Genomic DNA, 27,823 nt, shown 5'->3' with positions numbered 1-27,823 from the left:
GTAGGAGTGTTTCCTATATTATTCTCATTAAAAGCAAATTTTCCGTTGTTCTCCTATACCAAAGCAAACAGCCGTGTGACTTAAAAAACGAGAATATCATAGTAATTGTTTCTTCGGTCATTGTTGCCACTGAGCTGGAAGCAGTGTCACCACGTGACTCCTGGTGAAGGCCTGCTGTTTGTTCAGCCAGAGAGGCAGAGAGGAAAAATGGCGGCTCAAGGCGAACCTGAACGGGACGCCGGGCTAACGTTTTGAGCTTTTACGCCCGAAAAGGCACCGGGGCTTCACGGTGTTACTGCACCGTTTGAATCCTCGCCGGTTCAGCTTTGTGTCGGTACGGTTTTCGCTCGCATTCGTGTATGCCAAATAGACGCAAAAATTGGCACTGTAAAATAAAAGATTTCGCCTATCATGAGAGGGAAAAGGGGCAGGCCGCCCAAACCGCTACAAACTGAGGAGCCATCCCCAGCTACGACCAGGGGCTTGCGACCCAGGAGGAATTTGAAACCCAGGTTTCGGGACAGTGGGGACGAGGACGCCGATAGCCCTACGAGGGAGACCCCGAAGTCGACCAGAAAGAGGAAAGCGGGATCTGTAACATCAACACGGGGCAGGGGACGTGGTAGAGGTGGCGGCGGTGGCAGAGGAGGCAGAGGTGGTCGTGGAGGGAGACGGACGCCTGCGTCCAAAGCAGTGGTGTACGATGACCACGAGAGCGATGAAGAAGATGACGCTGTTAGTCTAAGGTCGGAGGAGGACGAGTTTGTTGAGGAGGAACCCCAGTCTGAAGAGGATGAGGCCCTCAAAGAGGATTCCGACTGCCTGGAAGATGATGTGCTGGACGAGGAAGAGGATGATGGCAGCTACTGCACCGAGAGTAGCTTTCGGAGTCAGAGCACACACGCCAGCACTCCTGGTAAATAAACACCGTGATCACCCATCAGTATCTCAGCGCACACTGCGTTGGTTAGAGCATTGGTATCTGAATGCTTCTGAGCAGTGTAGGAAGCAATAAGGTTATTGTTCAAAATGGAGAATGCACACTGTATGAAAATAGGCCTCACTCAGCTCAATAAAGCTCCTGCAGGTGGATTGGAGCGGTACCTGTATCACTCCACCGACTTGCTGCCATGACCATATGTCAACCAAATTGGTTCCACATATTGCTAAAACAACTGCGAAGGTCTCTTGCACGAGGTATCACAGCTTTATCTAAATAACTTAGCTTCTAGCGTGCTAAAATTAGCAAGCAACATTAGCATTGTGCTGCCTAGTTGTGTAAAGTTTGTTTTAAGAAATATTGCAGCTTTATGTAGTCGTTGCGATCCGAAACATCGCCAACTCTTTTAAGAATATTAGAAATTTTAGTCTTATACATTAAAGCTACTTAATCAAACTACGAGAAGTCGCAGCTAACTAAGTTAGCTAGGCTAGCAGGTCTGTCATTTTTTTGACACTGTGAGCTTTCACGTAGTCCACATTCGTTAGTTAAATAAGTCAGGACTATTTAAAAAAAAAAAAAAAACTACAGTTAATATCTTTGTAATGCAAAACAGTTTTTCTATTGGGACTCCTGACCAATAACAATGTCATAAGCCAACTGAACAGTCACTGTTTTCCTGCATGCAGGAGGCTGGGGCTGTCTCATTTAGCTAATGATGACATTAGCCATGTGTAGAGCAAGTTCCGTCAGAGTAGCTCACGGAGAAGTTTAGTTAAAGTTACTCTGGTAACATTTGGCATACCCGTTACATTGTTTGTCTCTTAATGCATCTAGCCCGGCAACTGCGCACGTAAAAAATTCAGATAACATTATTTACAACTATCTATAGAGAGTTTGTTATGTGTACACCTGTGTTTTTTAAAGAAATTTCTCCACTGTAGATGGTTAATGCTACATAGCAATAGAACAGCTCTGTGATATTGATACCTGTTGATGATATTTGACTTTACACTGAAGTTTAAGGTAACATTTTTGTCATTTCTATGTATTTACAACCTTTTTTAATACTCCATAGGGAGGAAAAAAGCGCGGACTGCCCGACCTCGCACTCCCATCCTTGAGGAAAAGGATATACCTTTTCTTGAGCTTCCAGACACCTCTGAGGATCTCTTGGTGCCTAATGAGGAGCTGCTCAATGCCACCTCCATCTATGAGGTGCTACAGAACTTCAGCACAGTGCTGCGTCTCTCTCACTTCCGCTTTGAGGACTTCTGTGCGGCACTGATTGGCCAGGAGCAATGTACGTTACTGGCAGAGACCCATATTTCCCTGTTGAAGGTCATCCTACGTGAGGAGGACTCCTCCAACACTACCTTTGGCCCTGCCGACCTCAAGGACAGCGTCAACTCCACTCTGTACTTTATAGACGGCATGACGTGGGCAGAGGTTTTACGGGCTTACTGTGAGAGTGACCAAGAGTACCATCATGTTTTGCCCTACCTGGAGATCGACGAATATCCCTACGGTCCTGTTGAAAGTAAGATCAAGGTGCTACAGTTCTTGGTGGACCAGTTCCTCACCACCAACATCGCCCGCGAGGAGCTCATGTCTGACGGCAGCATGCAGTATGACGACCACTGCCGCGTGTGTCACCGCCTGGGGGACCTGTTGTGCTGTGAGACTTGCTCAGCCGTCTACCACCTGGAGTGTGTGAAACCGCCATTAGAAGAGGTTCCAGAGGACGAGTGGCAATGTGAGATTTGTGTGGCACACAAGGTACCTGGGGTCACAGACTGCGTGACGGAGGCGCAGAAAAGCAGGCCCTACATTCGCCAGGAGCCCATTGGATACGATCGCCACCAGAGGAAATACTGGTTCCTCATTCGAAGGATTATTATGTAAGTTAGGACCCCCTCAGTGGCCCTTGTGCTTCTTTAGGATTACCTGTTCACTCTGTGCCAGCCTCTTTGTTTCCTACAACGTATTACAATGAATGTGCATTAAACTAGAAATCACAAATATAATCAGAAGCACGTTGTCACGGTTTTTAAAACCAGGCAGAAACGTACGAGGGAAGTCAAAGTCTCTCTCACCACGAACCCTTTTGCGAGTCGTTCAGAGCAGAGTTCACACAGCTCATCTCGGTGTGTTGCATGATATTTGAACAAAGTTCATTTGGGCATGAATTTACATATTGCCCTTTCTTGTTATTGATGTGCTGATGAGTGAGTTTAGTTATATAACACAGGTTGAGTTCAGTTAATTCACTAAGATGACCTTAAAGCCTCAAACCACTGTTGGAAAAGGTGTAAGATATGAGGTGCTGAGTTTAGGCATGACCCAACGATCTGATCGTTATTCAAGGAGCCTGATGAAACACCACGAGCTCATTAAGTTGTACTGCTGCGAAACCACATTTAACATCCACAAACAAGCTGTAAAGTTGGCCCGATTTTGGGGAAAAAAACAAAACATTTGGGCATGAATTCAAGTAATTTGTTTGCGTTGAGATTACTCAAAGAGATCTGCAGTCCATCGGCAGTGGTGCATTTCCTAAATGCCTCCTCATCCCTGAATGATGGCGTGTTTGAGCGCAGCAGGTGGAATTCTTCCTGCTGGGAAACAATATAATACAGAACCTTTGTCATCTTCCTGTTTGTTTTTTTGGGGGGGTTCTTTTTTTTTTTAATCAAGTGAATGATAAAGTGTAGACAAGCAGTGTCAGAGAGTCACGGACTAACCATGCCACCAGTCATTCATTTATTCAAATAGTTTGGTGAATTACTGTCACGTATCGCTGTGGTTACACATTAGACGTGCTTATGTGTTTATTGTTTAGTTCAGTTATGCAGTAATAATATTATGCAGCGAGTCGGAGGAGGACGTCAGCGTCAGTACAAACCTGTTCTCTTTTCCACAGTGAAGAAGATGGGGAGCACGAGAAGAAGAAGATCTGGTACTACAGCACCAAGGCACAGCTCCAGGAGCTCATTGAGTCCCTGGATAAGGAATACTGGGAGACTGACCTCCATGCCACCCTGGAGGAGATGAAGGAGGAAATGCAAGCGCACATGGACATCACCGAGGACCTGACCAACAAAGCTCGTGGAAACAGTAAAGCCTACCTCACAGCTATCAATGGTACGGGTTCGGCTTGATTTGGCATACTGATATTCCATTCACCGTCTTCGAAGGTGAAGGGGAATCATTGATTTGACAGATTCCGGTCAGAGCGCACGCGACTCGACCTGTGTGGTGAACGTGCGCGTCTGTCTGCGTGCGTCCCGCAGGCTTACATTCCAAAGTGTGTTCTGTAAGCTTCAGATAACGTAGTTTTTTTCCCCCTCCAGCAGCATAGCTTTGCGTAGATGACAGTTTGGTGCCGCCTTTTCCTCCCGCCTCATGTTTACTCGCACACCGAGCAGCTGTCCCCCCACCCCCCCTCAGCCTTCCTCCAAGGAGCCAGAGTGGTTCGACTTTTTAGTATTTAAAGAGCAGCTTCCGTTTCTGTTTGTCAGGCTTGCCTTATCTGTCAGGTTTTGTATCAGGCTTCCCTTCTATGCCACGAAACTGCCTAATCTCAATTCTTCAAGGTGATGCGAATGTATGCGCCTCTGGAATTGTCAGAAGCTGGAGGTTTGAATTAGTACACTCTAGTCCGAAATGTAAGAACATGTCTATTGTTGCAGTAAAATAGAATTTATAGTTCTGCTGTTTTTTTGTTTTTTTCTCTCTCTTTTTAAATAAAAGCCCGCTGCTGCTGTTGCTGCTGCTCCATGGTGCTGCTTGCAGTTTGCTTTTCTTCCGTTTTGGACCATCATTTTGTGGAAATCTTGGACATTTGACAATAGACGACATGTGTAAAGACAGCGCTGTGTTGCTGCTTCCGTAATTAACCCGCCGCTGGTCACCTGGCGGTTAAAACCATTTTCTCATGGTGGCATTGTGCGATCCAGTCGCCTCTGTGATCGTTTTCTCAGATCTCGGATAAAAATGTCAAATATCAGAAAGCTTTTCTCAACAGTTTTGATCTTTGCTAGTTTTGCTTGTTTTGTGCCAGTAAACTAACCATCTTGGATTGGTGGGTCACATAAAACAGGGAATTTCAATATGTCACTTCATTGTACTTAAGTCACTTTTACACGTGCTTATTCATTTATCATCTGCGAGTTCACAACTGCGCCCCGTAACGGTTTAAAATCCTACTTCGAATAAATTCCTTGTGTTTTCATTTCTGTGCGAATTGAGCCGAAGTGGTAATTAAGCGGCCTGTGATGAACTGTCCCGTGTGTGTTACGGACTGTAGTTTGATCTCTAGCTCACTATTAAACATGCCTTATGTATCCGTTTGAAACTGAATGCTGTCTTCTGTTTTTAGATGTACTCGTGGAGCGTTTGAAGGTCAAGCGGGAGGCGCAGGAACCAAAGGGGCGAGCGGAGGAGTCAAAGCAGGGAGCAGAAAGTAGTTCTGTGAAGCCGGCTGAGGACAACGTTGAGCCCCCTTCGCAGGCAGCGGACAAAGCTGCTGAAGCAGCGGAGGATGCCAGCTCGCAAGGTAAAAATTGGTTTGAAGAGGTTCCGAGTACCGTGTCTGTCTTTCTTTCTTCTGAACTATCGTGTGCACTTTTCACACATGTGGATGCTGAGCTTGTGACATTGTTAGGCGAAACTGTATCACAGCTGTTTCTGCGTCAGTATCAGGACAAAATCCTTCACCTCAGCTTGACGCGCTGGTTACAAAAAGCCGCCCCGACTCCGCCGGTGCCGTTCGCCCCTCGTGTCGTACCGCGGCAGCTGCCGTTGGTCCTGCTGCAGAAGAGGGATGCGTGTCAGATCGCCCCGCCTCTGCCTCCCAGGACGCAGCCGGACCTAAGACAGAATCACTTGAATCAAACAACGAAACACAGGCCGCCCACTCAGAGAGCCATGAGAGCAGGGAATCTCCTCCAGGGGAGCGGCAGGGAAGGACAGGTACTCGTGAGTCAATGACTGCCTCGTGTTTTGCCTGCAGTCCAGCTGTCAGCCTCCACATCACACCCTGCTGCTTGGCTGTGCCTCCATCTTTTTCATCTTTCTGTCTTTATGCTCCTAACCATGTCATCTTTTTGTCTTGTTGTGTTGAGAGTTTGTTACCTTGCTGTAGCTCCTTTTAAAAAAAAAAAAAAAAAAAAAAAAAAATCTTCTTGTCTCCTTCCAATTGTGGGAACACTTGCCTGAACTGCCTGTCCAGTGCATACGCATCGCAAATTTACAGTTGCTCTTACAGTGTTACTGGGACTCGGTTTGAACACACACAAAAGGTATTTCCTGTACCTTCCTGTAGATGATTGTACTGATCAGTTAGAAACTGCTGTCTTCCATGTCCTTGTTCAAATTAGAGAACAATAGTGGAAAATCTGAATATTTGTACAGGTTTTGTCTGAAATTGTGTCCTGGCGCTACCTGGGAGCTTAGCAACAGAAACATGGGGGATTTTCTCTTATCGAACTTCCTTAAAATTTGCTTTCTGTTACTCGTTTCTTCCATATAATGTTGCTACATTTCTCAGAAGCTCTTGCTGTACTGGTGTGAAACTTTGCACTGAGCCTTTGATCTGTTGATTTTTAGATAAAGTTTAAAAAAAGAAATGGATCAAAAAAGCCCCTTAAGGTTTCATTTGTCTGCACAACAGAAAACTGTCCTCTCTCTCCCTGTCAGAGCGTGTCTTATTAGCTACAATGAACAAATCTGCTTAATTATTGGGAGGATATTGTCCCCTATTTATCAACTTTCCTTCAGCTCCTTCAGGCCATTTTCTGCTATCTCTTCTGCTCTTCCTTTATCATAAAACTAAAGGCGATGCACTCAGCATTTGAGGCAAAACTCTTCCATTCATTCGCTTCACATTGTCCCCTGCACTCATGGTCCTGAAAAGCACCTTTTTGACACGGTGTTAGATGGCCTCCCTGGCAGCAGCTACCGCGCCACGTCTGCCACAAGCAGCCCCCTTATTCTCATTCCAATTGCTGGCTGTGTGGTCGGGCTCCCGTTGCTCAAACAAAAGGCTCTCTGCCTGGGAGCCCCACCTGCTGCCTTGTCGACAAAGAGCTGCATATATATCTGCTCTCACAACTCAGAGGCAGAGCTGGAGTCTCAAATTGTCTGTGCAGCAGATTGAAAGCTTGTTCCGGTTTTCCTGTCCAACATGGGTTGGGTTTTATGGGCCCTAGCTGGACGGATGAATCACTGACTCATCCTCTAAACATTTTATTATTTTCTCCTTTTTTTTTTTTTTTTGCTCATAAGCTCATGTAGATTTTATTCCTCACGATGAAGCAAGCAGGCTCAATGGAACATTGTTTTCATGCCAGTGTTGTGTGCGGTTGTCTTAAACATATTAACATCCAACTTATTGCTTGCAATAACTTTTACTCTCTCCTAGTATGTCTTGATGGATGTTTTTACAGTTTTTTTTTGTTTGTTTGTTTGTTTGTTTGTTTTCTTTCAGACGAGGACCAGAAATCGGAGTCTAGCAGCGAAGTCACACACCGCGATGACTCGCAGGCATCAACGCGAGATCAATCGGAGCAGCAGTCATCTCAGTCGGCGTCGGTGGCGGCCGGTGACGGCAGCCAAGTTTCTGGATCTGAGAGCCTAAAGAAAGCGCAGCCACCTGACCTGGCTGACAGGTCCTCCCAGTCCTCTTTCACCAGCCTGGATGGAACAGGTAACCGTTAGCGGGGCTGGTCAGCTCTCAGGGGGAGGAAAAAAAGTACATTTGGGGATGCAGGCGATAAAAAAACGCTGGCTTAGGGAGTAGTACAGTTGGGTTAAATTGCCTTTGCTGTTTTACTGATGGTGTCATCTGCTTTCTACATGACAGAGGAGTACAATGAGAGGATCGGTAATGAGAGAGCTGCGGGGCAAGAATCGAAAAATCAAATGCCCAGAAGCAGCAAAGAGGTGAGGCGTGTTACTGTGGCACTGATGTTTACTTAAGCAAAGTTCTGGTGTGAAGAAGCATTAAAACATCAATAATTAAGAGCACATTTGCAGCTGATAAAGGCATTAGAATCTGTTTTGTTTTGTTTTTAACACCATGATACATGTCTGCCCCCCTTTTTTCAGTCGTCTCCCGTACGCTCTGATGGGGACTCTTCACGCCTCAACTTCTTGAAAAGGGAGCTGACGGTGAATTTAAACAACTTGTTCAAACTGGGTCAGGAGGGCAAATACCGGGTCTACCATAACCAGTACAGCACCAACGTCCTGGCACTCAACAAGCATCAGCACCGGGAGGACCACGACAAGAGGCGCCACCTGTCCCACAAGTTCAGCCTGACCACCGCGTCCGAGTTCAAATGGAACGGCTCCATTTACGGCTCGCGCAGTCTCACCATCTCAACGCTGCGCCTTACCATCATCCAGCTGGAAACCAACGTCCCCGGACCGTTTATGCATCCCAACTGGGCGTCGCACAGGTACATCTCAGACCGGGTTCTAGCCAAATTCTGAATTGTTTGACAGGCAGCCGGCTGCACAACAAACACAACTAATGTAATATAATGTGTTAAAAGGTTAGTCTCAGAGTTACTCAGAGTTGCTCAGAGCTTGGGTGACTAGAGGTTGTTCTGGTACAAGAACTTCAAGCTCATTACTGATACCAAAGTAAAACCTGGTACCACTTTAGATGGCATGGAGGGGTAAATGAATTATAGAAGTATAAAATATTTTTGAAAAATAGGGGTCCAGACTACCATTATTAAGTTTTTTTTTTTTTTTTTTTTTTTTTTTTGTCTTTAAAAAGGGGAAAATAGTCACTAAGTTAAAACTGTTTAAACACAGATGCCGAACAAGTAAATATATAAATAACGCGTTAATTCTCTCCGAGCTGTCAACTCGAAAGTGTTCTGCTGCTCCTGAGGGGAGGAGCTGTGAGGCCGCAGCACTGCTGTTAAATTGTAAATAAAATTTTTTCTAAGTGGTTTGTCTTTTGTTTTCACAGGACCAACTGGAATAAAGCAGTGCAGATGTGCAGCAAGGCCAGAGAATTTGCTTTGGCCCTGGCTATTCTGGAGTGCGCAATCAAGCCAGTGGTCACACTGCCAGTATGGAAAGATTCTCTCGGACACACGAGGTAAAAGGAGAAGAGGGCCGGCCGGACGGCTGCATGCCTGTTGTCTGCACAGATTGTTTGCGTTCAGAAGACTAAACAAAGTTTCGGTGACTGCGCTTCTTTTTCAGTCCTTTAGATTTTGACTAAATTCTGTATGTTTTTTTTTTGTTTTGTTTTTGTTTTTTGCTTGTTTGTCTGCTTCAGGTTGCATCGCATGACCTCGATTGAGCGGGAAGACAAAGAAAAGGTGAAAAAGCGAGAGAAAAAACTTGAGGATGAAGAGACCTTGCTGCAGGCCACATGGGTGAAGTACACCATCCCCATCAAACACCAGGTAAAACAGCAGGCCTCTTATTGGAGGTCTCGGTCAACACATACTGAGCTAGTTCAGTGGTAACTGTGCAAATGCTGTTGTGCTCTTTAAGGTGTGGAAGCAGAAGGGGGAGGAGTACAGAGTGACAGGATACGGCGGGTGGAGTTGGGTCAGTAAGACGCGGGTGCCGCGATTTGTTCCGAAACTCCCAGGGAACACGAACGTGAACTACCGCAAAGAACTGGAGGGTAACTGTTGAAGTAGTGTAATTTCCAAAAGCTTTTTTGAATCGAATCTGTTAAATCTGAAAACCTTTTCTTTGCTTCCTAAGTAGCAGCTAAACTGAGTAAGGAAAATGCAGCCGCTTGCACGAATGTGCAGAAAGAGTTGGCAGAAAGCGAGGGGCCGGACGCCGTGAAACCAGCTGACGAAAACGAGGAACAACCGCCCGTCGCCACGTCGTCTCTAAGCTCTTCCTTAGAAGACGATGGCAAACCTCAGACCCCCAAAGAGGAAGAAACAGCTGCACACACGGAGCAGGAAAAGAATGTCGAGGAGGGGAAGGAAGCTGAAAAAATGGAGGTTGACGCCTGCCAGAAAACTTCTCCAGGTAAATGTTTTGATTTAGATTATCTTACCCTTATCTTTGCACATTTTTTTGTGGGCATTTGCGGACAAGTTAGTTTACATTTCTATCATCCACTGCCACCTGTGATTCTTTCTTAGATGAAGTAGAAAGCAAAGGCCCCGCTGTCGGAGAACAACCAGCCCAGCCATCTGAACAACCCAAGAAGGAGGAGAGCGCTGCATCCAAAATCTTCTACGACGTTGTGAATGTGAGCGAAGGCTTCCAGCTGCGGACCGCTTATAAGAAGAAGGTAAAGCCGTCTAAACTGGACGGACTCTTGGAGCGTCGGGTAAAACAGTTCACCTTGGAGGAGAAGCAGAGACTAGAGCGGATGAGACAGACGGCCCTGTCCTCCAAAACGGCTGCCACGAAGCCCACACCTGTGGTAAAGACCGAAGGATCGGCATTCTACAAACAGCCTGCTGTGACCCCAACTGTTAAACCCGAAGAGAAGGAGGAAGACCTACAAGCAAAAGACGACGTGGTTAAAAAGCTTGACTTTGAGCAGGAGCCCACAAAGTCAGACGCTGCAGCAGCTAGCGACAGCAAAGAGGCTGAAGTAAATGATGTGCACGGGAACGGAGAGGGCACCCACAAAGAAGTGAATGGAAAACCTGAACTCAACAGTAAAAGCAACTGTAAAACGGAGACATTAGAACATAGCGAAAAAGCACAGAAGCCAGAGTTGGCCCGAGTGGGAGAGAATGCTAAGAAGCGTGGGTATGACGAAATGGAGCAGAGCGGCGGGCAGAGTGACGCAGAAAACACGGAGGTAGCCCAGAGCAAGACCGCCGTGTCGCAGGTGAATGGAAAAAACATCAACTCAGACTCTGACACTGGAGTCCAGGGTGATGACAAGGAGCCTCAGAATGAGCCTGTGAAGTCTCTGATGAATGGGAATCTCTCACAAAACGATGTGTCGAGCCTCAGTCACCCGCCTCCGCTCAAAGTCCCCAAACTAGAGAACCACGTGGAGGAAAAAGGAGAATCTCTTAGTAAGACTGGCGATGTGGCTGTGAATAGTGAGGACTCAGTGCCTGCAAAGACTGAATTTTCAAGCCCTTCTTGCCATAATAGTAATAGTACAGACAACTGCTCCAGTAGTGAGGGTTTAAAGACTTCCATCACTGATAACCCCCCAAAGGAAAGTCAGAATCCCCTCATGCGTGACTCATCCAGCAGCAATTGTAAGTCTGAAGCAACGTCTCAAGCAGCAGCGAGCTCAGTTTCCTCCGTCACCACTTCCACTACCGCCCAGCTGAGCTCAAGAGCGGCTGCCGCCCAGAAGAAGAAACTTGCCGACACCAAAACGGGCACCTCTGCGTCCACGGCGGCCAGCTCCATGACAATTAGCAAAGAGTATTCCACTAGAGATAGAGTCAGCCTGCTCAGGTTCTCCAAATTCAAGAAGGCGCGCTCGGGCACGGCTCTGCCGTCCTACCGCAAGTTTGTGACCAAGAGCAGCAAGAAGAGCATCTTTGTCCTGCCAAACGATGACCTGAAGAAGCTGGCGAGGAAGGCGGGCATCAGAGAGGTCCTCATCTTCAACTACAACGCCAAGCCCGCCCTGGATATATGGCCATACCCTTCACCTCGGCCCACCTTTGCGATCACATGGAGGTCGGTAACACATTTAGACCTTCTTACTTAGACCTTGTTTTGGATACAAAACACTTTCCATTCAGAGCTGTCAGCTGTCACCGGTTGTATACTTTTATGTTGTATACCACAATAGAGACGCCGGTTTTTCTCCTTGTGAGAACGTTTTGTCTGTAGGATGTGACGTTACATAGATGGTCAACTAAAGCTTGTATACAAGCATTGCTGAAATGACTTGTCTTCCTTGGCTGTTCAGGTACCGTCTCCAGACCGTGAGGTCATTGGCGGGGGTCAGTTTGATGCTGAGGCTGCTGTGGGCCTGCCTGAGATGGGACGACATGGGTGTGAAGCCCTCTGCTGCTGTAGGGACAACTCGGAAAGGTGTGAAATATCATTTGTCAACTCTATTTTGGGCATCTTATTGTTTTTTTTAGTTTTTTTTCCTTTGTTGGAAAGCTCCTGTGTTAGTTTGCATTTAACTTCAAATAAACTATGGTAATATTTTTTGATTTTAATATATTTGAAGTGCCTAAATAGAAAGAAACTGCGCTGACCTGAGGAAGCCTCAGGATTACTGTAGCCCAGGTAACTGAGAATTTACAGATGGGCTTGATTCCCATTCTAGAAACCACAGACACCGACATCATCACAACAGAGATCATAAAACGAAGGGACGTGGGGCCCTACGGCATCCGCTCAGAATACTGCATCAGGAAGATCATCTGCCCCCTTGGAAACAGAGACACTCCAAAAGGTAAGAGTTTGTTGGGAATTAAAAGCAATATTTATGCACATTTGAAGAAATACTGAGATTTAGCCCACGGTTTCTGCCATATTTTGTAGAAATAATAACTTCAAACTTATTTTCCATGAGCAGAAACCCCGACTCCACAAAGAAAAGGCCTGCGTTCAAGTGCCTTGAGGCCCAAGAAGCAGGAACCAGCCAAGCTGACCGGACCTGTCGCTGTGGAGACATGGGTGCCCGAAGAAGAACTGGAGCTATGGGAGATCAGAGCTTTTGCAGAGAGGTGGGAAACAAACTTTCTTTTATTTCTTTTTTTATTTCTTTACGCTTGCTTCCTGAGTGCCGCTCCAACACATTTTCTCCTCTTTCTTTGTCGTCAGAGTGGAGAGGGAGAAGTCACAGGGTATAGACCCCTCCAAGAGTGGCAGCACTCTGAGGACAGCAGAGGAAGTCAAGGCCCATTTGGAGAATCAGTTGAAGCAAGCCAGGTTGGCTGCCCAGCAGGTGAGAACACGGCACACTGAGCGCACACGGGTGCCTTCGGATTGTTCTGGCTTCAGGTTTAAGAAGAGCAGTGCACTGTTTATCTGGGTTGAACTGAAATTTAGAAAATGAAAAAAAAAAAACCCTCTATACTCTTTATTTTAGAAACGTCTTGAGCAGCAGAGACTGGGCACGACTCCCACCACTTCCACGACAACCACCACCTCAGCCAGCACTCCCAGTACCCTAGCTTCTACCGGCCAGAGGACGGGTCAAGTAACACCTGGAGCCAAGATGGTCCTGGCCTCCAAACTGGGCTCCCCGGTTTCATTCCAGCAAGACAAGAACTTCCACCAGTCTTTTGCCTCCTGGGTGAAACAGGGTCAGAACAACGGCAGCACTGGTAAGCAGGTGGAAGACGAGGAGTTGGTTCCGAGTTACACCCATCCTCATCCATCATCATCTGCCATTAGTTCATTTGTTTTCAGTTTTATTCCCCTTCATTTTGAAAAAAAAATATATATATTATGGGGTTTATTTTCAGTGTTGGAGCGTCATGCCATACATCAGCATCTCTTTTCACCACTTTAAAAAAAAAAAAAAAAACCACGCTTGTGGTGTCCACTTTCAGTCCTACAAAAACTCTCGCTTCTAAAGTGGTGTCATCAAATTGTAATATTTAAAACATTTTTGGAAGCCGTTTTAAATATTTCAGCCCCTTTTTTGTTTACTCGAGCCTTAAAGTGGACCCTAAAAGCTGTACACTGGCTGTTGTGGTGGCCCTCGTTGGGTACACGTGACCGTAGATGGCGTGGTGTGTCTTGCAGCCTCCACCGGCTCGGCGGCCACGGTGGCTGGCGGCATCGCCGCCTCAGAGCAAAGCTTTCAGATCGCTGGCAGCCCAGTGACTGTGGCTGGCCAGGTCCTCGCCTCCAAACTACCGCTGCCCGCTAACAGCAAGATTGTCACTCTCAACATGCCTTCCACTCAAGGAGGTAGGGAGCATGAGTGTCATCCATTTTGCTGAGGTTTGGTCTTCCGCTGAGCCAAAATGGATGGAAGAGTATCAGATGGGAGGCATGACTCTGCCTTTTGGACACTGAGCATGGATGATGTCACCAGTGTCTGTTCTTTTTCTTTTTGTTGTCGAGTGAAAAGCATCCCCAACTAACACCGTAACTTGCTGTTTTTGTTACTTTTTGGTACAACAGTTGTTTAAACTTCTGTAATCTTTTTAACTGGGTTAGGACAGTATTTTTTTTATTTTTTTAAACACACATACACACGCACAGTGCATGCTCTGCCACTTTTGTACATCCTCAACCTTTTTGTATCCACAAGCATCTGTTGCGTATTTGCTTCTCTCCTGACTGAATTGTTCCCACCAGCAGGTGTGGTGGAACAGAAAGTCCTGGGCATTTTCCCCTCCGGGCCTCCTGCTAACCTGAGAACGTACAGCACACTACATCCTACAACCGGCAACATCAACCTGAGAGCTGCCACGTCTGCCACTCAGCAACAGGTCCTCTGATTTTCACCCCATCCTTTTCTGTTTTACCTAAGAAATACAGCGCGCCATTACTTATGGCTTTACTGTTGTTTGTGTTTTCTAGGCAACCGCAGCTGGAAGCAAAACCCAGGCGGGCACGGCAGCGAACCAGGCGCTTACTCCATCTACCTCTGTGGGCCCAATGGTTAGAAGTCCAGCCGTGGCTCAACAAGGTATCTTGTCCAACTTATGGTCTTTATTCTTAAATAAATGTCTTCAGTTTTTGTTTAACGAGCCTGACGGGAAGAAAACCTAAAATAAAATCTTAAATTCTTTCCAGGCCAGCAGGCTGCGACCCAGATGGGCGGCAGTCAGCCTGCAGCCGCAGCTGCCTCCGGCTCTTCTACTCTAAGAGCAGCAGGTCCTGCACAGTCACCTTGTGCTGCGACCACAGCCCCTGGGCAGTCTCCTGTCGCTTCACCTCAGACCCAGAGACCGCAGCAGGGTCAAGTGAAACTCACGATGGCTCAGCTCATGCAGCTGACGCAGGGAGCACAGGTAAGAGATGCTATTGTTATGTCTTTCCTACTCCGTTTTTTTGTTGCTTTATTTTCTTGTTTGAGTTGAGATTATTTTTGTCTCAAACTCTTAAGGGAGGAAACCCAGGTCTGACTGTGGTGATCCAGGGTCAAGGCCAGACCCAGGGACAGCTTCAGATCATCCCACAGGGTGTTACGGTCATCCCTGGTCCTGGTCAGCAGTTAATGCAGGCAGCCATGCCCAATGGCCAGGTCCAGCGCTTCCTCTTCACTCCCATCCTCCCATCCTCCTCAGTATCCACTTCACCTCCCACTACCTCTCCCACCACAAAGCCCATCATGGCCCAGGCCCCTCAAACTCAAATGTCAACACCAGTGAGAGTTCCCGCACAAGTCCAGACAACTCCCTCAGCTTTAGCTCAAACACAAATGACAGCCCCTCTGCCTGCCTCCACACATGTTACAAGCCCTTCACTAAAGCAGAGTTTAACCCCCATGTCAGCTTCTGTTCCCATGCAGACCCAATCCACTGCCCCTGTGGCTGCTCCGTCAACAACTGTGGCTCAGGCCTCCCTGCAAACCCAGTTTTCAGCCACTACTCCATCGCCCATGTCCACTCCTGTTCCTGCTTCGCCACAGCCTGTCACACAGGTTTTATCCTCCACACCACCAGCAGTTGCCCCACAACCCCATGTACCAAGATCTGTCACTGCCTTAACACAGAATGCAAGCCTGAGTATGACTCATCAACAACACCAAGTCTCTACCTTTGCACCGAGCTCACTCCCTTCACTACCTTTCCCACCACAGGCTATCCTCCAGTCCCAAGTCCAGCCACAATCCCTCAGCTCTATCCCAGGTTTAACCTCACCCCCTGTCCAGATGCAGGTCACTGCTACCGCTCCTGCCGTATCCCCTGCCTCGGCAGCAGCTGCTACGATCAACCCAACCCAAATGCCCGTTTCTGTCTCACTTCCTTCACCGGTCAAAGTTCCAACCCCGGCTCTCGCACCCGTTTCTGCTCCCGTCATGGCCGTCGTGTCCGCCCAAATCGCGGTTCCACCCGCAGCTAAAGCTCTAACCCACATCCATGCGGCGGCTCCCGTTCCCCTTCACGCAGCTGTGGCGAACGCTGTTGTCACACCAGTCACAGCCACGTGTACAACACCTTCAGTGCCAGGTAAAGAACAAAGAACCCGAGGACCACCTTCAACACCATCTCGTTGTGGTCACTTGCATTATTTGAGTCTTGTTTGATTTATGTGCTTCCACTAACTTCTCCCTTCTGTTGTAGCTTTCATAGAGCAGAGGGCAGCTCCGCCCCAGGTTTGGACTCCAGCCTCGTCTCAAGGTCAGACTTCAGTTCAGACGGCTCAGCAGGTCGCAGCTCCAGTTACACCACCTGCCTTGTCCTCTGTCCCTGCTTCTCCCCCGGTGTCTGTCGCCACACATTCCCCCATTACTCCGTCGCCTCAGGCATCTCTGACTCCTCAGTCTCAAGCACAACTCCAGCAACCTGCTATTGTGTCCATGCAGCAGGTGCCTCGTATGCCCATCTCAGCTGTGCAGGTTCATATGAAGGGATTACCAGTTTCCTCTGTTGTATCCACTGTGAGACCCACACAGCCTCAAACCCATAATCAGCTTCATCCCCAGACACCAGCCCAAATTTGTGCCCAGGTTCAGGTTCAGCCGTCTGGTCAAGTCCAGCAAATGCCACACATTCAGCCTCAAATGCATCTCCAACCGCAAGCTCAAATTCAGCCCCAGGTCCGAGTTCAGTTTCAGCCACGGGCACAAATTCACCCACAAACTCAACAATCACCTCAAGGCCAAGTACAGCCCCTTACTCAGATTCAACCTCAGGTGCAGTTTCAATCCCAAACCAAAAGCTTGCCCCAGGTCCAGTCCTCAACCCAGGCCCAGCTCCAGCCAAGGGTCCAACCTCAGTACCACACCCAGGTACAAGCTTCATTTCAAACACAACCTCAAACACAACCTCAGGCTCCCCAGCAGCCTCAGGTCCAGTCTCAGGCCCAAACCCAGCTTCAACCACAGGCGCAGATCCAGACCCAGCTCCATCCCCAGGTTCAGGTCCAGCTCCAACAACAAACCCAGATTCAGGCTCAGGCCTCGCAACAACCGCAGATTCACGTTCAAGCTCAAATCCAAACCCAACCCCAGTTTTCAGTTCAGTCACCGCAACAGGCCCACGTCCCGCAGCAGCTTCAGGTCCAGGCCCACGGCCAAGTCCAAGCAAAGCTCCAAGTCCAGTTCCAGCCACAGACCCAATCTCAAGTTCAAACACAGCCTCAGATTCAGGTCCAGTCTCCAATCAGGCATCAACTCATCACCGTTCCAGGCCTCCAACAGCCAGTCCAGCTACTCTCAGCCCTGCCGCCCCACGTTGCAGCCCAGATCCAAGCCCAGATCCAGGCGCAGGCCCAGCAGCAAGGTGGCACAGTTCCACAGCAAATCAAACTGCAGCTGCCTATCCAGATCCAGCAAACGGGGGGGCAAATTCAGGCCCACCAGCTCCAGAATATGGTGACCATACAGGCCCCAACAAGCGTTCAGGAGCAGATACAGAGGTTGCAACACCATCAGCAACAGCAGCAACTACAACAACAACAACAACAACCAAAGAAGAAGAAACATCTCGAGGCTAAAAGGGAACAGAAAGAGCAGAATACACAAGTGGTCAGTCCCAAGGATGGCATCCAAAAGCAGGTGTGACTTAAAAGATGAGAGTTTGTGATTTCCTACAGCATTTCTACATAAAGTGTTGCGACATTTTATATTTATTTATTTATTTTTCAAACTTCAGGTGGTTGTGAAGCAGAATTCTTCCGCTGAACAGCTGAAACAGAGGAAGAGCCTGGCTGCCGCAGAGCGAGAGGAGAACCAGAGGTTAGTGTCAGAGTAATCCCAGATTTACTCCAATCCTGTCTTGAATCCGCTGCTGAACCAGTGTTTTTCTGTCTGCAGAATGATCGTGTGCAACCAGGTGATGAAATTCATCCTCGATAAGATCGAGAAGGATGAGAAGCAGGCAGCTAAGAAAAGAAAGAAGGAAGAGGTGGTTGAGCAGAAACGCTCCAAACAGAACGCCACCAAGCTGACGGCACTGTTGTACAAGCATAAAGAACAGCTGAAGGCTGAGATCCTGAAGAAGAGGGCCCTGTTGGACAAGGAGCTGCAGCTGCAAGTGCAGGTTGGATTTATGGCAGAAACGCAAAAGACACGTCCACCAAAAGTTTTGACGGATTAGAATCTGCATGATACCCAAGTATATGTTGGCTGTGTTTGTGTGGGGAAACTAAAGTTTAGTGCTGCAGCTTTAAAAAGCAAGACGATAGTAATTACTTGCCTTGTGTTGTTCCCAGGAGGAGCTGAGGCGGGACTTAGCCAGGCTACAGAAAGAGAAGGAGAAGGCCCGAGCGGCCATCACCCAGGCTGCTGCAGCGACGGTCAAGGCAGCCTCGACCCACTCAGCCCAACTCACTCACTCTACGCATTCCCCTCACAGCACCCACGCACTTACCTCACCTCCCTCATCCCATAAGCGCAAGAAAGAGGACGAGAGAGACAAAGACAAAAACCGAGAGAGAGACCGGCATCATGACAAGAACAAGAAACGGGACAGGGACAAGGACAAGGACAAAGATAAAGATAAAGACAAGGACAAGGACAGGGACCGGTACAGAGAAAAAGACAGAGACCGGGACAGAGAGAAGGAGAGAGACCCAGAGCGGGACAGATACCGGGACAGAGACAAAGACAAAGAGGGGGACAGAGACGGGGAAGGAGATTCCAGCTTACCGAAACACAAGAAGAAGAAGAGGAAACTGTCTTCTACCTCAAAGGATCACAAAAAGGACACCAAGCTGTACTGTGTCTGCAAAACGCCGTACGATGAGTCAAAGTAAGCTCTGAGGAAAAGGCTTCCGCCGTTTTTAAGTTGCATTTCATGGCACTCCTCTCGTTTTGATTTCATAAAAAGTCGGTGGAGGCGCTGTTCATTGACTTATTTGTTTTCTCCCCTCACAGGTTTTACATCGGGTGTGACCTGTGCTCCAACTGGTTCCACGGCGTGTGTGTTGGCATCACAGAGAAAGAGGCCAAGAAGTTGGAGGACTTTGTGTGCAATGACTGTAAACGCGGTCAGGACGGAGGGAGCAACGAGGAGCTGTACTGCATTTGCCGGACACCGTACGACGAATCACAGTAGGGCTCTCAGAAAACAGCTGCTAAGAAACTAAGGAATGCGGGATCTTTTCGCCCACAGCTTTCAGTTGGTTGTGTCACTGCTTAGATTAGCGTGCTCTAACCATCTGTCATGTGCTCTCCCGCAGGTTTTACATTGGCTGCGATCGCTGCCAGAACTGGTACCACGGGCGCTGTGTGGGCATCCTGCAGAGTGAGGCCACTCACATCGACGTGTACGTGTGTCCGCAGTGTCAGTCGACAGAAGACGCCATGACGGTCCTCTCGCCCCTCACTGACAAAGACTATGAGGGGTTAAAAAGGATATTACGGTCGTTACAGGTGTGAAACTTCTGTGTGTGACACTATGTGTGCCTACATTATATATGAGGTCATTGGTAAATATAAATATAGCTACAGGCAGCAGTGGAGTAAAAAATGTGTTCTAACTGTGTTACATGCCTTTGATACTGACACACTGCAGCAAGACAGAAGAGCACCTTTGGTCTTCAGGCCACGGCTGTGTGCAGGCATTAACTCTTTATTCCTGTAATGGCTGAAGATGATTGTTCACAATTTATTTATTTGGACTTGTAGTGATCCTATTTGCTCATCATTTCTAAGAATTGAAACATCGTAAGTGTTAATGATGTTCACGCAGTGCTGGAAAGGAGCCTTAACATAGTGAATTTTTTTCTGAGCAGGGGGCATTGCAGTTATGTGCCTGCAGCTCCTTATTGTAGATGAAACCGTGGAGGAGGAAAGTTGGAGCTTTGCTGCTGTTTTCGAAATAACAAGATGTGTCGGATTCCTCTGAACAGCTGATCATATGTCGGACGAACCCACCGCTGCTGCACGTGTCTCTCCATTCATGCCAACCGCCGCATTTCAGACGCATGTAATGTTATAAATACTGTGTCTGACCTAAACCAGAGTGCTCATTCACATTTGTGCTGTTTCAGTCACACAAAATGGCCTGGCCGTTTCTTGAACCTGTGGATCCCCACGACGCGCCAGACTATTATCGTGTGATCAAGGAGCCAATGGGTAAGGCCAAATGCTCTTCGCCAGATGTGGACACCCTGTCCGTCGAATGTGAAAGTTGCAAATTCAGTTTGTGTGGTGGTGACGGTTTGAATGTAGGTGATCCGTTCTCGTCTGTCCCTCTCAGACTTCTCCACGATGGAAACCCGTTTGCAAAAGCGACATTACCAGAAGCTCACCGAATTTGTGGCTGACGTGACCAAAATCTTTGACAACTGCCGCTATTACAACCCCAACGACACGCCCTTCTTTCAGTGTGCGGAGGTCCTCGAAGCCTTCTTTGTACAGAAGCTGAAAGGCTTTAAAGCGAGCAGGTAAGCTTAGGGGCTGCCACCGCTGCAGAGTCCAGACTCTCCTCGGCGCTTCTCGACTCCCTGTAAAGCTTTGATTGGCCTTACTGGCTTATTCAGTGAGTCTCATCACGGCACTTTCATCTGTTCATTTGTGGCCGTCTTTCACTTTTTATTTTTCCTCATGCCTTCAGCATGTGTGTTGTACTTATATTTTGTAGTAGAATGTGCTTCACTTGTAGATTAGTTGAGTGTGTTTCCTTTATTTTTAACCATTACTTGGCCGTACTAAGAAGGCACAACCGAGCTTACATCATGTCCAGAGTCACAACATTCCTTAGTGCCACGTTACATCAACATTTTGTGTGTCATCTTGCATTTGTGTCTGTTCACCTTTGGTTCACGCCTTTTATTTAAGCCATCCCATGTTCTTCTTTCTTACAGATTGTCAGATTCTTAAGTGGGCCAGTCTAGCTGGAGTCTGGACTGGAATGCCGGGGGTCTGTAGTGATAGTGACATGAAAAAAAAATTTGTTTCCAAAACAGAAAAAGGAAAGGTGGGGGGGAGAGGGAAAAAAAAATCAAGAACAAACACCAAATGTGCTTCTTTTTTTTCTTTTTCTTTTTTTTTTTTTTAAGTTTTCAGGAAGCAGTTGTGATCACAGTTGACGAATAATGTTAGCAAAATGGCAGCCATGTGGAAATCATCTTCTTCATCCCAAATCAGGAATACTGGGCCTTTATGAACAATCAGTCACACGAGCTGAGCTGTGTTCGGAAGGATTTTAGCTGCATTTTAGTTTCTAAGTTGTATTTATTTCTGTTAAACATCGGAGTTGGATTGGATATGTCCAGAATGTTGACGAAAAAAAATCTATAAAGCTGCATATTTTATTATAGAGAGATATATTTATGAGACCTATTTGTATGTTACTTCACCCTCAGTTTGAGTTCATCTGGATATTAAAGTTGGTTGTCTTTGAATGTACATACATTTTATCATGTACAGTGGCTGTGAGCTATATCTGCCTGTATTTGACTGTTTTAAAAAGAAATGATGCAACAAAATTATTTTACATTAGCATTTTATGGGTCTAAAATGTACTAAAAGGGGCGAGGAATCGATCCTCCTGTTCCGTACTTCACAAAGTAGTCTCAGTTTGTAGTTGTGAGAGATTCCTTCACTAGTAAAGGCATTCCCAGTTGATTAAACCAGCATGGCTGCAGGATCCTGTGCTGACCGCTTTGCATCCTGTCTTTTGAATCACCATTGAGATGTGCAGGAATGAACAAAATGCAAAGAGCTCTCAACTCTTCCCTTCTCTCCGCATCCTGTAGGTCTCATAACAACAAGCTTCAGTCTTCTTCAGCCTCTTAGAAAGCATCGCACATTGCTCAAACAAAACAATGCACTTGCCAAGAAAGAGAAAAAAAAAAGAAAGGCTTTTCTGAACTGTGACTCTGACGTGCCACCGGGGCAACCAGCACTGCTGCTTTCACGGGATCGCTCTCGCAGAGATGCCCTCTGCCCACTTCAGCCGTCAGGGGACCTCGCTGGGACCCGTTTTGCTCGTCGGTGGGCCTGTACAGAGGAGCAACTGATGCGTTTCAGAAGAAAATTTACCTCGGAGAAAAACTCTTTAAGGAGATCTCATATTTCCATTAACCTTTTATGTTGTTTTTTTTTATCTCAGTTTTTTTTTTTTTATTATTATTTTTCTTTTACTTTTTTCTTACTTGGTTTAAAAAAAAATGGGGGGAAAGAAAAATCTCAGGCCATTCTTGGGGTCATCACGTCCGCAGAAATAGGAAACTGAACACTGACATACAATGGCTGAGTTTAACTGGGCATTGTGTATCAAGAGTTTTGTCTGAATTCAGATCTCATGGTGGAACAAATGTTTTTCATCCAATTTCCACTCATTGTTTAGTCTGAAGTGGCATGAAAGACCAGTCTAAGTACTGAAGTTCTAAATATCTGGACATCATTAGTCTACTCGGTTAAACTTCTATATAACTAACTGAAAGTACGGTGATAAGTTATTGTAAATGAATTGCTTTGCAGTAGTGGCTGACTGAGAAAGATGGAGCGATGTATTTTAGGGTTTCTTCCCTGTTTGTAAAAATTCATCAGATTTGGATTTGATTTCTTTTTTTGTATTAAAACTGAAGAAATATTGATGTATATGAAACCTAATAAAACTGAAATGGCTTCTTCCTTGTGTATTTTGGCAGCCATAACATAAGCCGTGCATAAGTTTTAGATAAATGTGTATGTTTTATATAGGTTTCTATTTTTTATTTTTTAAAGAATGGTCAAAGCATTAGTCATTTTAACTGGTTTTTTGGTCAGTGGAGTTGCCTTTATCCTCATACAATAGTAAAATGAACATCTCCACGAAAACAAACGTTTCGATACATAACTGAAATTAGCAAATACCAAAATTACCCGTTTTATCCCATTTTTTTACGAGTATTAATGAGATATGTTTGTACAATAATTTTAAGGGTGGAAGTTTATCATTAGTAAATAACTTCCTTGTTAAAACAATTTGACCTTTAAGCAAAAATTTACAGATTCAGGAACAGTTCAGCCCTCCTACACCAACACAAAGATTGAAAGAAACAGCCAAAGAGTTGGACCAATAGGATTATACTTGCACGTTTGATTTTTTTTTCCATATCTCGCGATGTTTCCGTACAGTGACGACATTTCCTGTACGCTCTGTGATTTTTTTCAAACAGTCCAATGAAAGGAGGCGACTGGTTGCTTTTGCTCGAACAACCCAATCAGAAGACTTTATTCTACGAATTTAAAGGTCTGTGCGGCATTTTCTGTGAATCACACGTCCTGCTCGAGGTCCAAGTAAGTGCTCGTCTGCTGCTCTTTTAAAAAGCACAATGTAGATTAGATTGCTCTTTTTTTCCTTTATATGCTTGCGTCATTAACTGAATTTCTAATCTGAGTAATGAAATGTGTATTTTAAATGTCAATGAGAAAGTCGGCTTAGTTCGACAGGTTTGTCACCTAGGTTTCAGAATTCCTCGTCACAGACTCGCGAGGAAGTTAACTTTAAATGTTTTATCGTGTGTGTAGGAATTGCATCAAGTTTCCACGGCTGGTTGACTACACTACTCCCTGAAAATGTCTGAGAACGTCGCACGCCTGAACAAGTTCAAGAACAAAGGCAAAGATAACAATGTGAGTTGTATCTCCAGCATGTGGCTTTAGTCCAAAATCGGTTACCACAGAGCTGTAGATGTGTGACCCGGTTACATGTGAACTGAACGCAGGAGCTCCGACGCAGGCGGGTGGAGGTTAACGTCGAACTTCGAAAAGCAAAGAAAGATGACCAGATCTTCAAAAGGAGAAACGTGGACGCAACGCCCGACGAGGCGACCTCACCGCTCCAGGAGAGGACCCAGAACTGTCAGGTAAGCGTTAGTCTGTGCAACTGGTTGGTTGGTCCCGTTTTAAAATAAATGAATTTTGAATGGTGATCAGATGTTTCCGTCTATTCATTAACCATCCTGTGAACATCTGCAGGCTTTCCGTCAGTGGACAGTTGAGGAGATCGTTGCAGGAGTGAACAGTAGTGACTTTGAGTCCCAGCTCCAGGCCACACAGGCTGCACGGTAATCAATGATAATCACTAGAAAACCCTGTTAATTTAGTTTAGATTGTTTCATTATTTTTAACTGAACTGTTTGCATTTTTATTTATTATTTTTTGTACTGTCTTTAATGCAGGAAGCTGCTGTCTCGTGACAAACACCCTCCTATTGACCAGCTAATAAGCGCCGGTCTGATCACCAAGTTCGTCTCCTTCCTGGGACTGAGGGATTGTCCCCCGATCCAGTTTGAGGCATCCTGGGCTCTGACCAACATCGCCTCTGGGACGTCTGATCAGACGGCAGCTGTTGTGGGGGGCGGAGCCATTCCAGCCTTTATTGAACTGGTCTTATCTCCTCACCAGCACATCAGCGAGCAGGCAATCTGGGCCCTTGGAAATATTGCTGGTAATTGACGGATTTTTTTTAAACTTAATTTTTTTTTTTTTTTTTTTTTTTTTTTTTTTTTTTTACGCATTTGTATGTTTTGCGACTGTAGCAAAGTTCACATTTGATGCGGTTTCCTGTCTGTCCTTTTTAGGTGATGGATCAGCTCTTAGAGACAAGGTCATCAAGCATGGAGCTGTGGCCCCTCTTCTCAGTCTGCTGGCTCTCCCTGATTTCACTACATTCAGCGTAAGGGTTGTCTTCATGTTTTTGAGTCTTCATATGAACTCAAAGCAGTTTTCATAAAATGGCTGGATTGCTTTAATTCATCTCAAAAGCCTCTAGGAGGTGTCCTAACTCAACTAAATGTTCCTCTTTGTTGGAATGACACCTGGCCTTCTCTCCCACTTTATTTCTTTGCAGCCTGGATATCTGAGAAATGTGACATGGACTCTGTCAAACCTCTGCCGTAACAAGAACCCCTCCCCTCCGATGGGCGCCATTCAGCAGATCTTGCCTGCACTCATCCGACTTCTTCACCACGATGATCCCGAGGTGTTGGCCGACACCTGCTGGGCTGTGTCCTACCTCACTGACGGCCCCAACGAGCGCATCGAGGTGGTGGTCCAGGCTGGTTTAATTCCTCGCCTGGTGAATCTGCTTGGCTTTGATGAGCTGCCTATAGTGGTACGTATCAACTTCTGTGTCCTTCAGTGCTTCCAGTATGTGCACCAGAGGGGATGGTGATGGATGTGGCCTCTGTGTTGTAACCCCTCCAGTTTAGTACCTTGTTTAGTCACCCTAGGGTGTAAATTGTGGTTATTTTTGTCAGGTTTTAACTTTTTTTTTTTTTTTTTTTTTTTGTTCTTTCAACCACCCTTCAGACTCCAGCGCTGCGTGCCATCGGCAACACTGTGACTGGTACAGACGAGCAGACTCAGGCTGTGCTGAATGCCGGGGCCTTGTCCATGTTCCCCAAACTGCTGCGCCACAAAAAAGCAAACATTCAGAAGGAGGCAGCTTGGACTCTGTCCAACATCACAGCGGGAAAGGACACTCAGATCCAGGAGGTCATCGACGCAGGCCTCGTTCCGTACATGGTTGATATGCTTGCACGGGTAGGTTTTTGGTAACTGGATCGCCGATTTGATATATTTCTTACTTTTTTTTTTTTTATTATTATTTTTTTTTTATAACCAATAAATTCCAATCTAAAAAAAAATGGGGACATTAAACTTTTGCCTTTTTTCGATGTGACTTATCCCCTCTCTGTTGCAGGGTGACTACAAAACTCAGAAAGAGGCTGTGTGGGCGGTTACAAACTTCACCAGTGGTGGTACAGTTCAGCAGGTGGTTTACCTCGTGCAGGCCAATGTGCTCGTGCCTCTTCTGAATCTGCTCTCCTCCAAGGACAGCAAAACCGTTCTTGTCATCTTGGACGCAATCACCAACATCTTTCTGGTGAGTGCCTCCTCGAGCCGGAACAGTAACCCGGTGGGTCTTTGTCATCCTTTGCTTGATGGCTGTGAAGTATTTCTTCTGTCGTGTTTTGTTGTCAGGCTGGAGATAAAATGGGGGAGTCCGACAAGCTGAGTCTGATGATCGAAGAATGCGGGGGACTAGACAAGATTGAGGAGCTGCAGTCTCACGAGAATGAGATGATCTACAAAGCTGCCCTCAACCTGATTGAGAAGTACTTCTCTGATGAGGTAGGTACACGTTCGAAGGGTTAAACACTTCTGTGCCAAATGTGTTCCGGCTGTTTTTTAAAGAAGAAATAAAATTGTTTGATTTATGTTTTGAAGGAGGAGGAGGTGCAGTGTGTGGCCCCTGAATCAACCACTGATGGTTATGCGTTCCAGATCAGTGAAAACCAGAGCACTTTCAATTTCTAGATGACTGTAATGCCTCTCTGCACTTGATACTGTTCGTCCCTTATACATGTGGCTTTTGTATGTACTGTACATACCGTTTTAACATTCAAAAATGTTTGTAAATAAAGTTGATGTATCACGTGTGGAGTTTTTTTTTTACTTTGTCACTAAGTATAGTTTTTCAAAAAATCTGTGTAGCCTTGTTTTTGCAGCATATGGCAATGGTAGTTGAGAATTATTAGTCTCACTGTAGTCGTATTCACGTAAGCATGTGGCTCCGGAGCCGCATGCGACTCTTTCATCCTTATGCTGTGGCTCTGCGTGGCTTTGGAAAATTTAAAAAAAAAAAAAAAAAATCCAAAAGCCGATCTATGCCCGCCAAAAACGCTGTGCAGTGCATGTATTGAGACTTTCAACCCCAGGTAGGTCAAGAATGGATAAATACAAGTGAAAAAATGATACCTGGTCAGATTAGACATTTACCTTATTGACAAGAGTGGCCTACCAGTATGCCTAATTTGTAGCGAGAAAGAGACCTTCAACTGCTTTTTTTTTTTTTTTTTTTTTTTTTTTTTTTTTCAAAATGTGTTTATTACATAAATTCAATTTTCTCTGTAGCACTTCTTGGATTTTGTAAGCAACACACTATAGTTTATACGACGCGCAAAGGTTAAAAAAAAAAAAAACTATCTTCATTTTAGATGTCAAAGTATTTGCGGCTCCCAGTTTTTTCTTTTCCGTGGAAACCGGGTCTTAAAGGTTGCTGACCCCTGACGTAAGCAAATGTCTATTACTTGGCTGTGTATGATGCTTATTGCTGGAGGATTCCACAAGGGGGCGCACCAGATCCCTGACTGGAATCTGCTGCTGGATTTCCAGGCTGTAAACAGAAATTGGCACTTTAAGGCATCGGAACATCAAAAGTAAGCTTACACGCCATCTGCTGGTCACCTAAATATTGCAACCTACGAACTCATAACGCCAATTTCAGAGTATGTGCAGAACCAGCGCACCAAACGAACACAAGATACGCAGAGAAGGCAACTGTATTTTAAGATTTAGAATACCAAAGCAGCAGTGTGTTACTGTTGTAGGTGGTGGAGCTACTTCATCTCCTATTTATATGGAGGTAACAAATATGAAGGGCCCTAAGACGACTGGGACAGGAAAGAACAGTAATCTAAAACGAGTATTATTTTTACCCTCTATTCTTTCATTTGTAATGGCACATTGGGTCATTTGTACTTTTACGGAAAATCTGAGGAATAAAGGTGGCCCCGGTGTTAACCATTAAGGCTATTAAGATTCTAAATGTCACCTCAGCTATTCATTACTTTTTCGCATGACATCAGACGCAGAAAAACTTTGGAAAGCATGTGTTTAATGAAGTCATTTTTTAAACTTTGTATCGGTATATTTTGCTATTAAGTTGTTTTTTTTTCCATGACCACGTCCAAGTTCCAATCAATTACTGCAATATGAATATTACGAGAAAGTAAGTGTCTTCCAGTTATTGACAACTAGTTGACAGTTTGTAGATGTCAAACCTGCAATTTTGGTGTTCCAACAGCAATTTC

The 27,823-nt window shown here is 46.0% G+C and overlaps 2 protein-coding genes across 7 annotated transcripts; both read left to right on the top strand.

The window, feature by feature from the left end:
• The first annotated feature begins 182 nt into the window (after window positions 1-182).
• bptf (bromodomain PHD finger transcription factor) lies at window positions 183-22,587 on the top strand. Of its 6 annotated transcripts, none has more exons than XM_075454336.1 (32): window positions 183-916; window positions 2,019-2,841; window positions 3,864-4,084; window positions 5,322-5,498; window positions 5,639-5,914; window positions 7,431-7,649; window positions 7,806-7,885; window positions 8,051-8,403; window positions 8,928-9,059; window positions 9,243-9,372; window positions 9,464-9,599; window positions 9,686-9,961; window positions 10,078-11,599; window positions 11,835-11,959; window positions 12,204-12,332; window positions 12,456-12,606; window positions 12,704-12,827; window positions 12,972-13,209; window positions 13,634-13,801; window positions 14,198-14,328; window positions 14,420-14,528; window positions 14,636-14,853; window positions 14,949-16,014; window positions 16,129-17,564; window positions 17,662-17,744; window positions 17,823-18,048; window positions 18,221-18,759; window positions 18,885-19,061; window positions 19,190-19,382; window positions 20,003-20,087; window positions 20,212-20,398; window positions 21,713-22,587. In XM_075454336.1, exons 1-32 carry the CDS (start codon window positions 412-414, stop codon window positions 21,750-21,752), a joined length of 10,275 nt encoding a protein of 3,424 aa, XP_075310451.1. In that variant the 5' UTR covers window positions 183-411; the 3' UTR covers window positions 21,753-22,587. The 6 variants fall into 6 exon arrangements, with proteins under 6 accessions (XP_075310451.1, XP_075310450.1, XP_075310452.1 ...); XM_075454335.1 differs by having other exon boundaries at window positions 9,683-9,961; XM_075454337.1 differs by having other exon boundaries at window positions 9,683-9,961; window positions 20,819-22,587.
• A 466-nt stretch (window positions 22,588-23,053) lies between these two features.
• kpna2 (karyopherin alpha 2 (RAG cohort 1, importin alpha 1)) lies at window positions 23,054-26,389 on the top strand. The gene is made up of 11 exons (XM_075453405.1): window positions 23,054-23,240; window positions 23,472-23,576; window positions 23,669-23,809; window positions 23,922-24,010; window positions 24,125-24,393; window positions 24,527-24,621; window positions 24,796-25,059; window positions 25,257-25,490; window positions 25,651-25,833; window positions 25,932-26,081; window positions 26,178-26,389. Exons 2-11 carry the CDS (start codon window positions 23,520-23,522, stop codon window positions 26,265-26,267), a joined length of 1,572 nt encoding a protein of 523 aa, XP_075309520.1. The 5' UTR covers window positions 23,054-23,240; window positions 23,472-23,519; the 3' UTR covers window positions 26,268-26,389.
• Window positions 26,390-27,823: the final 1,434 nt, after the last annotated feature.

The sequence above is a fragment of the Odontesthes bonariensis genome, chromosome 21 (genome assembly GCF_027942865.1).
Source record: "Odontesthes bonariensis isolate fOdoBon6 chromosome 21, fOdoBon6.hap1, whole genome shotgun sequence".
Lineage (NCBI taxonomy): Eukaryota > Metazoa > Chordata > Actinopteri > Atheriniformes > Atherinopsidae > Odontesthes > Odontesthes bonariensis.
This window is presented reverse-complemented; position numbering and strand designations above follow the sequence as displayed.

What these genes read in the sequence shown, in the direction of transcription:
- kpna2 (XM_075453405.1), top strand. Translation starts at nt 23,520, where the DNA reads ATGTCTGAGAACGTCGCACGCCTGAACAAGTTCAAGAACAAAGGCAAA. An exon ending in CAGGCCACACAGGCTGCACG is followed by an intron (nt 24,011 to 24,124) that starts GTAATCAATGAT and finishes TCTTTAATGCAG; the next exon opens with GAAGCTGCTGTCTCGTGACA. An exon ending in TTGATGAGCTGCCTATAGTG is followed by an intron (nt 25,060 to 25,256) that starts GTACGTATCAAC and finishes ACCACCCTTCAG; the next exon opens with ACTCCAGCGCTGCGTGCCAT.
- bptf (XM_075454335.1), top strand. Translation starts at nt 412, where the DNA reads ATGAGAGGGAAAAGGGGCAGGCCGCCCAAACCGCTACAAACTGAGGAG. An exon ending in GGAGGATGCCAGCTCGCAAG is followed by an intron (nt 5,499 to 5,638) that starts GTAAAAATTGGT and finishes TTTCTGCGTCAG; the next exon opens with TATCAGGACAAAATCCTTCA. An exon ending in CCATCCCCATCAAACACCAG is followed by an intron (nt 9,373 to 9,463) that starts GTAAAACAGCAG and finishes GTGCTCTTTAAG; the next exon opens with GTGTGGAAGCAGAAGGGGGA.